This window comes from Ammospiza nelsoni, chromosome 1, assembly GCF_027579445.1.
Source record: "Ammospiza nelsoni isolate bAmmNel1 chromosome 1, bAmmNel1.pri, whole genome shotgun sequence".
Classification (NCBI taxonomy): Eukaryota; Metazoa; Chordata; class Aves; order Passeriformes; family Passerellidae; genus Ammospiza; species Ammospiza nelsoni.
Genome location: NC_080633.1, coordinates 12,738,927 through 12,749,035, shown reverse-complemented (window position 1 = coordinate 12,749,035; position 10,109 = coordinate 12,738,927). Strand labels below are relative to the sequence as shown.

The 10,109-nt window shown below is 45.4% G+C and overlaps 1 protein-coding gene across 2 annotated transcripts; it reads left to right on the top strand.

The window, feature by feature from the left end:
- Positions 1-526: 526 nt before the first annotated feature.
- Positions 527-9,585, top strand: KLF6 (KLF transcription factor 6). Of its 2 annotated transcripts, none has more exons than XM_059467934.1 (4): positions 527-993; positions 3,863-4,436; positions 6,188-6,311; positions 6,730-9,585. In XM_059467934.1, the coding sequence occupies exons 1-4, from the start codon at positions 892-894 to the stop codon at positions 6,779-6,781; spliced, it is 852 nt and encodes a 283-aa protein (XP_059323917.1). In that variant the 5' UTR covers positions 527-891; the 3' UTR covers positions 6,782-9,585. The 2 variants fall into 2 exon arrangements, with proteins under 2 accessions (XP_059323917.1, XP_059323907.1); XM_059467924.1 differs by lacking the exon at positions 527-993 and adding an exon at positions 1,007-1,985.
- The last annotated feature ends 524 nt before the right edge of the window (positions 9,586-10,109 follow it).

The following is a 10,109-nucleotide window of genomic DNA, read 5'->3' as shown; positions in this document are numbered from 1 at the left end:
GGACAGAGGGGACAGTCCCGCCCAGGGGTCACGGTTACCCCCGGACAGACGGATACGACGGGACGCCCCGGCTCAGGCCCGGCATAGCCCCGGCCCGGCTCCGCAGCGCCCCCCGCGGCCGCCGCCGGCAGCGCCGCTCCCCTCCCCCGCGCGGCCGCTCCGCGCGCACACACCGCCCCTTCAGAAGAAAAAAAAAAGCCCAGCCGCTGCTTCCCCGCTTTATATACCCTGCTAAAAATAGCCTGCCGCCGGGCCGGCCAATCAGGAGGGGGCGAATTTCGAATCGGGCCAATGGCGGGAGCCGTCACGGCCGGGCTCGGTCACGCCAGGAGGAGCCGCGATGTCTGCGGCGCGGCGATTGGGCGGCTCTGACGTCATCGGCACGCGGGTCGCGGGGCGCGCGGCGGGGATTGGGCGGCGGCGGCGGGCGGCGCGCCGGGATCACGCGGGGCGGGGGCGGGCGCGGGGGCGGGGCGGCGGCGCGGCCGGGCAGAGCTTTGAATAGGGAAGTTTTGCGGGGGGCTCCGCTCGCAGAGTCCGCGCCGTGTTTGCAAATATTGGGGCCGCTCCTGCGCCAGGTCCGCCGGCCGCGGGAGGGGGGACAGCCGCGCGCCCGCCCCGGGAGACGTCCTGCCCTGCTGTGCGATTAAACTTTGCATGAAACTTTGGGTCTTTTTTCCTCCCCGAGCTCCTCAAGGAATTAATATATATCTCTATATATACAATTTTATTTTTTTTTTCTTTTTTTCATCTCTGGAGGAAGGGGGGGGGGGCTTGGAAACTGAGAGCAGAGGTTGACACCCCCCCGCACACACCCCGCAACCCCTGCACATAAAGGAGGCATCTGTATTTTTGGTAACCAGCACTGACTTTGTTGTTGCAACTTGAGACATGGATGTTCTCCCAATGTGCAGCATCTTCCAGGAACTCCAGATTGTGCACGACACGGGTTACTTCTCAGCCTTGCCGTCCCTGGAGGAATATTGGCAACAGGTAAACGAGGATGTCGATGTTGTTGTTGTTGTCGGGGATTTTTTTTTAAGCCGTATTAAAGGATAAGCGGATTTAAAAAAGAAAAAGGAAAAAAAAAAAAGGAAAAAAAAAATCAAGCCCGAGTGTCAGCGAGGAGTTTGGGGAGAATTCAGCACAAATGTGTAGAGATGTTTTGAAGCAGGTGTTTCGGCTTTGAGCAGACGGCTGTCTGGGGGGCACAGTCCCGAGGCGGATGAAGGAGCTGCGCATCCCCGTCGCTCGCTGTTTACCGCCGGCGCTGCCGGGGGCTGTCAGCGCCCGCGGCCGCCCCGCTCCGCAGCCGCGCCGAGCCGCCGCTCGCTCCACACCGAGTCCTGGCAAAAGTTTTGCGCTTGTACCCGGTCCAGACTCCACAGCTGGGTCTTGTCATCCGAGCTCCCTGCCTTGGCCAAGGGCTGCTCTGCGCCCTGTGCTGTGGTTTATGTTTTTGGTTTATTTTTTGCTGGTGTTTTTTTGTTTTGTTTTGTTTTAATTTTTTTTTTTTTCTGCAAATGTATACAATTATTGTTTTTGTTCCTGGCGAAGACGGGGAAAAAAGCCCTTCAGGAGTGTCGGTGCACACCGTGTCCGTGTGTGTGCCTGTGTATGTACATGTACAGAGCGCGGCCGTTCCCAGCGCAGGGAGCTTTGTCGAGCCCGTGAGTTGTCAGTCATATGACAGCGATCCCCTTGTGCTAATTGCCGTGGCCGGCAAGGGAGAAGAACGGAACCTTCTTCCCTTTAATGGACATATTTTTTTTGCCCATTTTTTTCCCTTCCCTTCCTCTCTTTGCTGCGGGACGGCGGGGTCTGACAGCCCCGGGGCAGCGGGGCCGGCGCTGCGCTCGCTGCCCGGCGGGGGCTGCTCAGCCCGGGCACCGGATCGGATACCTGCTGGCTTTGCACAAGGACGAAGGAGCCTTTCCCAGAAGGTTGAAATGCAAAGTGTTACAACCTTCACATGCCTACTAATTGTATGCGATGACTTTTATTTTTTTTTCCCCCCTCTCTCCCTCCCCCCGCTCCCCTTTCAGAGCGGCAGCTCCATAGTACGTGATTGAAATGGAGCTAAGTAGTTTCCTTCAGGCATTCGGGCTCTTGGCGAAGCGCCAGCCCTCGTTCCCAGTAGCCTTCAGAGGCATTTAAACTCGGAGAGCTTCACTCTGCTCCCCATTACTAATCTACCTAATGAGGAATTTAAATTAGCCGGGAATATGAAAGTTTAACAAGATCTTAATAAATGCTTTTTTTTGCTTGTTTTCACGGAAAATCAAAGCACTATTGTGCTGTCGCTGTAGAAACCCTTCTTGTTTTTAAAAGCATTGCAACCCAGTTCCCTAATTATAGACAAATACATAAATACCGTGTGCAACAGTGGGTTTGGTTTTTGGGGGTTGTTTGTGGTTCTGATTTTTCTGTCCGATTTTTGCCCACACTCGGAGCCTGACCAGAGCATGTGACCCAGTTTACTGGAGCAGTGCTGGGGGAGAAAGGAGGCTGCTCCCATGGCGGCTCTGCTCATGGGCAGATGGAAAGGGGCTGTGGGGGGAATGTGTGGCATTTGGGACCGGGTTTTGCTACCGGGCTTGGAAAAGGTGATCTTGCTAAAATAAGTAGTGTTTGGTTTGGAAACTTGGTGTGTCCGTTTTCTGTGTAAAGCTTCCATATGGATCATTTCCTATAGTGGAAAGAATAATCCCGAAACATCAGCTTGTTGCCATAACAGTTCACGTTCCTCTTTTTTTTTTTTTTTTTTTTTTTTCCCTTTTTTTCCTGTTCTCTGAAAGATGGCTAGAAAGTCAGCAGGGTGAAATGAAATTGAAACCCACAGTTTCACCCATTTAGGGTGGTTTTGTTTTTTGTTTTGTTTTCTGTCATGGAGTCAGGAGAATGTGGTTGGGGGGAAGTTGTCCATGTACTGTTACATGTACATTTGCAGAGTACTTTCTTGGCAGATGGTCATGGTTTTAAAAGGAAGTCTCCTTTGGCATTGCGTGAAAGAAAGAGATGACTCATACAGTTGCACTCTTGGCCAGTAGATAAAGTTCTTGTTCATTGTGGGACTCCCAGCAGGACCTCAGAGTAATTTCCCATTTTGCATCCTATAGAACAGAACATTTCTATTCTGGAACTTTTTTCCTCCCCTCTCCTCTGTTGTTGAAGTTCTCCCTGTTCCTCTGAACACGCATGGGAGCAGTTTGGCTTGTGTGGTGTGCATGCCAGTGTGCTTGGAAATGACATTCTTTGAAAGTCGAGTGTGCTGTGTTCTCATGCACAGGAAATGGGAGGATGTCTGCTGCTCCATTGATGTCCCCAGAAGACAGGCCGGCAGCTCTGCAGCCATGCTGAAATGTGGCTTTGTTTTCTCACACAGGGTTTGGGTTTTAGCTGGGTGTCAGAGCACATTGTATTCAGTTGGATCTTTGCAGCCTTGTGCTCGTGTGAGAAAGAGATACAAAACAACTTGAAATTAGTCAAGGTGCAAGAGCGAAGTGTAGTTTTATGTTGTGGTTCTCTATGGTCCTTTTCAACGTCAGCCTGCTGAAAACACAGATTTTATGATGAGAGTGATGATAATTCAACTGAGTCATTAGAATGCTATTTTGGAAACCAAAGCTGACTTGCACCTTCAGCTGTGTGTTTGAACTCTTGCCCAGGTCTTGAAAACTGATTTCTTTTCATCGTAACAGTCACCTAGTTACGGCTTGAGGAGCCTTTAATTTGTTTTGAACCCAGAAACCTCAAATCGAACGTACAACATTCCTGCATGCCTTTTGAAGTGTAAAATAATTTGGTTTATTTTTAAGCAGGCCTGTAACTTTCCTCTGTTTTTTCCTTCTCTTTCACCTAGACATGTCTGGAGCTGGAACGGTATCTTCAGAGTGAACCCTGTTATGTTTCTGCATCTGAAATCAAATTTGATAGCCAAGAGGATCTCTGGACCAAAATTATTCTGGCACGTGAGAAAAAGGAGGAATCTGAACTGAAGAACACATGTGTCCCAAAAGAGGACAATCTTGCTAGTCAGAACTTAGAGACCAACAGTTTGAATTCTGACGTGAGCAGCGAATCTTCAGACAGCTCTGAGGAGCTCTCGCCCACGACAAAGTTTACCTCTGACCCTATAAGCGATGTTTTAGCCAGTTCAGGAAACTTGAGTTCATCTGTCACTTCCACTCCCCCTTCGTCTCCTGAGCTGAGCAAGGAGCCTTCTTCCCAGATATGGAGTTGTACGCCGGGTGAGTTGCATTCACCGGGGAAAATCCGTACCGGTACCACTGGAAAGACTGCAGAGAAAGGTGCACCCTCGGCCGGTGACACCTCGCCCGATGGCAGAAGGCGCGTTCACAGGTGTCACTTTAACGGGTGCAGGAAAGTTTACACCAAAAGCTCACATCTGAAAGCACATCAGCGCACTCATACAGGTTAGTAACCCTTAATGCTTATTGAGACCTGGCAGCTGCTGCAGGGAATACCCCGCGGTGGTGGTGGTGGTGATGGTGGTGTCACGGCGTTGCTCAATCGCTGGGTGGTAGCCCAGGTTTGGAGAGATGATGTAATAGCAGCAGAGGCTTACCAGCATGGAAGACATCACTTCCTCATTCCCTTCATGAGCCAGGGCACTTGCTGGTGGATTAGGCTGCTGTCATAGCAAATAGGAGCCACTCGTCTAAGCAGGCAGTGGCTGGGAAGCTGCAGCAGCACGTGGTCTTCAGGAGCAAAGGTCCAGCCAAAATAGGTCTGGACTATTTTGGCCTGGAAAGGACAGGCCTTTCTTGACAATTATTTTTAAAGCAAAAGTGTGCTAGGACATTTTTGCTGAAAAAAAGGAATGTATATCCAAAAATCAGTCAGATCTGTAAGAACTTGTTGTTATGCTTCAGTCCACATTGGGTCTATTTTATCAGACATACCAAGGCCTTGGTTATATTAAGTATATCTATATTTGTAACTCATTTAACACTTATGCGTGCCATTGTTATCAGCAAAAAATCTTGGAAAACCACAGTGTGTTGTTGTCCCTCTGACACATCTGCCCAATTGGACTTAAATGTATGAGCTATACTGTATAATTTGATCCCAAATTACTGAACAACAACATTTTATTTTTATGAAACCTGAACTAAAAATAACAATCCTGTGTGTTACTGGGAAAGAAAGTGAGGAAGGTAGACACTTCAGGGCTTTTATAAATATTTCATGGTTGAAGTAGCCTGCTGATGTGCTTGTTTGAGCATTATTATTTGACATCTCTTTATGACAGCAGTTAGATATGTAGAGCTGTGCCTTGGCTCAGTAGGCATGGCTTAATGTGAGGAACTGGCATGGTGCTCTTGGTGTACCAGTCCAAACACCTATATGCATGGTTGGCTTTTTTATTTTTTCCCCCTAAGATGTGGGAAAGAGAATTCAGGGAGAAAATTCTATTTTGACTCATGAGCTTAACATTTTGTGGCTTTTATGGGACGTCTGATCAAGCTCGGATGCTCCCATTGTCATGCAGAAGTCAGATAAAACAGGATTATTTCAAAAGAAAAAACTATTTTCCCTGAAACCGTGGTTGTTGAGCAGACATAAATAGCTGCCAGGCTCAGAAGTATTGCAGAACTGGTGTTCTGGTGCTATCTGGTTGAGAACGTTCCTGTGAATGGAAGTGGTATTTCTTGAATGCTGAAATAGCAGTGTTCAAAGTGGTATGCAGGCTTTTCCAAGAATAAGTGGCTCAGCAAAAAGGAGGTTGCATGTTATGCAGATGAGTGAGTGACAGAGAACTTTGATGCAATACAGTAGCCTAATTGCATTTTGGAGCCTAGCTGTGCTGTCTTTAATCACCTTTGTGAGGTGAATGGTACCTGTTTGGGAGTAAGCCTGCCATTAGGGATGAACAGGAATGGTAGAGGGCTGGATTCCTTTGTTTCCCAGGAGCCTGTTTAATCACTTTTTATTATTATTATTTTTCGTGAGAATGAGATTATTTGATGTGCTGTTGCAGCAAGACAAGTAGGAATCATGTGGATGAATTTTGTGAGCCTTCTTTGCTTACATGTTCTGAAGCATTCAGATAGGTTGAATAAAATTTTCTGTCTTTGGAGGAGTGAAGGAGGTTTACATAGAAAATGATAGCACCTGTCTTTGAATGAAGTCATGACTAACATGTAATCTGCTTTCTTTGTAGGGGAAAAACCTTACAGATGTTCATGGGAAGGGTGTGAGTGGCGTTTTGCAAGAAGTGATGAATTAACCAGACACTTCAGAAAGCACACTGGTGCCAAGCCTTTTAAATGTAGTCACTGTGACAGGTATGTGGTTGAAATGAACCCTTTTAAATAGTTATTTTTAATGCTTGTTGGAAAGCCAGTCTAGGCTGCTTTTCATAGGAGTTGTTTGGGAACACCACCGTGTCTGGTGGTTTTAAGGAACTATTTAATATTTAGGCTGGGAAAACCCTTCCATTTTGCTAACCGTTGGGAAGCGGTTTGTAGCCTGATCTTGCCGATGAGCGCCGATAAGTCCGCAGCGCTACCACCGCCATCTGCAGCGCTCCTGGGTGCCCACAGACACCCTGAGCACTCCCGTGTGTCCCGGGAATGCCAAGTCCCTCCTCCAGCAGTTGTTTGGGAGCAGCAGAGCGAGGGGAGGTGCCTCAGCCCCGCGTGGTGTATCGCGCGTCGCGTTCCGGCGGCCGCGGGCTAACGCGCCCTCGCTCTTGCCTTGCAGGTGTTTTTCCAGGTCTGACCACCTGGCCCTTCACATGAAGAGACACCTCTGAGCGGGTCAAGAGGTGAATCCTGCGGGCTAAGAGGCGTCAAGGTTGAAGAGCCTTGAGCGGAGGGATGCGTGTTCCAGCCAAAGCATGCCATTTTGCACCCTACCCAGTTGCCTCCAGGACCTCACTTCCTTGAAGGTCTTTTGAGGGCTAATAAGTCATGTAAGAACGGCATAGCAACCGCGGTGCATGATGTTTGGGGTTTCCTGGACTCATACACTGGTATCTAACCTTCTGAGTGGCTCCTAAGCCTTTGCCGTGAGCATGTGCACTGAGAATGTTAATGATTGGGCGACTGTATGCGATGAGGATCTCTTGATGACTGTATGCTGAGGCACATTTTTTTTCTTGTGGTTGTTTTATAACTGTAAGAGAAAAAAAATAGTCTGAATGTCTTGTATGTGAGGAATATCTCGTGAGATGGGACGACCACCAATCATTTCCAAGGGGTGGGGGGAGGGGTGTCTGCACCTTTTTAGAGGGAAAACCTGAGAGGGGGAAAGGGGGAAAAAAAAGAGTCAGGATGCCAGAATGGAAATGGGGAAAACTTCCCTGTTCCTGTGTGAGAGGAGCTTTAGGTGTCTGGTGCAGCTATTAAACGTGCAATGTGTCAAGTAGCTTGTTTTACTTGCTACAGAGCTCATTTGTAATCCATTGTATAAGCTGTGTATTTACAAATGTAACACAACTATAACTTTTCATTATAATACAAAGGTTATTGCATGGTTCTGGGGAACTATATGCTTTTCCATTCTTTAATCAGGACTGCAGTTTTGATTCCAGTTAAGAGCAGCTAAAATACAATTGGTCTAATGTTACATAATGTATGGAACATGAATAATTTTTTTGTTGGGTGGATAAAACCACTATTGGTTAGAAACTGATTTTTCTCATGCAGCTAATTTTTCTCTTATTTATGCCTTGAGGACTAACTTCTGGTTTTCTAGCTGTTAATGCACTGTTGACCTTAATAATGGTGCCTTATGCAAGTGACCTTCTCTTGCAGGGGGTCTTATACAGGGGTATGGGTGATGCATGCTTTATTAAGGCTCTCTTTTCACCTGGCATTGTACTGTATCAAATGTATAATATGAGGGGAAAAAAAGGTTACTTCCAGGGTCCTCCTTCACAAAGACAAATATAGAGAAAAGTCATTCATGTCAGTACAGTATTTGTTTAACTTAGACAATTTGACTGTGTTACAGTATAATGCATATGCCAATTGAATACCTGACCAGTTCTGCCACCTTGAGACTTTTTTTATATTGACCTTGCACAACAACTGTGTATATACACACCCCAACTGTACTTAATATGTCAAGTTTTCATACATATTAAAGATACAGAAGTATTAAAAGATGTATTTGCTTAAAAGGCACAAGTTTCACATCTATATATCTAGCTATCTGTTGGTCATACAGAAAGAAACTATATTACTTTTTTTTTAAAAGTGGGCAGAAAAATAATTGTGTATGTATATTTGTGTGTACAGTCTGTGTATGTGTGTATATATATAGATAATATATAAATATTTTTTTTAAAAGGAAAAGAACTAGAACACATAGCTAGAAAATGCCACAGCCCATCAAAATATTCCCTCTTCCCCCTTCCTCCCTGCAATATGGTCATTAAGGAGACAAAGAAATGAAAGATACAGTTAATCAAAATCTAGCATTTTTAGAGGCTTTACCTTTAGCTTAATGGCATGCTAAAGGCTTTGTTGGCATTCAGTCCTTCTCAGACTGCTGACTGTGTTTTGTAGTTATTAGGTTGTCTGGAATAGCGTATCTGTGGCCATTTAAGAATGATATGAACCGAATTTTGGCATGCTAAAAGAATATTAGCTGTGTGCAGAAGAAGTACACTCGGGTTTTGGCCTTCCAGCTTACTGGAGGACCTGTGAGTGAGCTAGTCGTTGTGGTGGTTAAGCTCTAATTTTACATAGTTCAGCTAAAATAAAGGCTGTTTTTCCCTAGAGTAGGAATAGTCTGTCCAAAACCAGTTTTGTTTTGTTTTGTTTTTTTTAAACCAGCTCACTACAGTTGATGCAATGAAACATGTGACCCGTTTCTTTTACTATTAATTATCAGTCTTGCTTACTCTGCTAATATTTTGGTATATCTTCCTGGAAATGTATGTAGATAAGTGGTTTAAAAAAAGTATATGCAAGTGATCTGGTTCTATGGAACACACAGGCTTAAATCATTCTCATTTCATTTTTAATTTAAATTGCCTAAAAATGCACTTTTTTTTTCTTCCCCCAAACAGAAAAAAAATTCTAGAAAATGAATTTCTATTTACAATTGGGTTTTGTTGTATTTTTAACTCCTTGTTTGCATTGTCCTTGACTTAGCCGTAATTCTTATAAACAAGAAATAAAAAAAAAAATTATAAACAAACAAACCAACCCCAAACAAACAAAAAAAAAACTTGCACTGGCTTGTCTCAATTGTGAAACACCATCAGACTTGTGTGGATGGGGTGGGGCTGTGTGCCATATGTCAAATGCCTGTAATTTTCTTAATAAGCAAGTACATTTTGTTCAGGTGATAACTGAGCCTCAATCAAGCTGAAAAATAAAAAAAATAAAACATTTTTGCTTGAAATTTAAGAAGAAAAAGTTTCTATTAGTGAAATTTCTTTTTTTGTTTTTGAAGCACCCTGTTATCTAAAGAATCTCTTTGTAAGATTTTTGTAAAAATTTTGTTTTACAAGATTTTATTTGAAATTGTTTTTTGCAAGATTGTTATATTTCTGTATGAATGTATTTTTTATTGGAATAACATAAAAAGAAATTCTTATCAGCATCACGTGTCTGTTTTCATCTTTCTCCTCTCCAAGTCCTACACACCAAACAATGTCAAGTACTGTGTTGCTGCTTTGTCTTGAGTCACACCTGGTCACGGGTGCAAACACCTTTGGGTCAGGTCACTTTGTGGAAGACAAGCCCTGTTGGGAAAATAATGTTGGCAGTAGAAACCAGGAGTTCTTCCATATCTGCCAAGCTGCTCTTGTCTCATGGCTTGCCTCAGCGGAATAAATAGTTAATGTGATTGTTGCCGCAAGGCTGCACCTTCGTTTCGAATCGCTTGTTCTGGAGAGGTGAATGCACATGGGACGAGTCGGGCAGGTGGGAAAGGAGGTTCAGTGGGCATTCAAAGGGAAGGACGAAGCCACAGAGGTGTGGCAGGGCTGGAGGCACCTGCCCTGGCAGCTGCTGCTGAGTGTGAGCCTGGAGCTGCCTGGTCCATGGGAAAGCCAGCCCAAACCTTGAGGTGCAGCTGTGGGAAGGAGAGCTTGGAAGGGTCTGCATGGGATCTGCCTGCTCCAG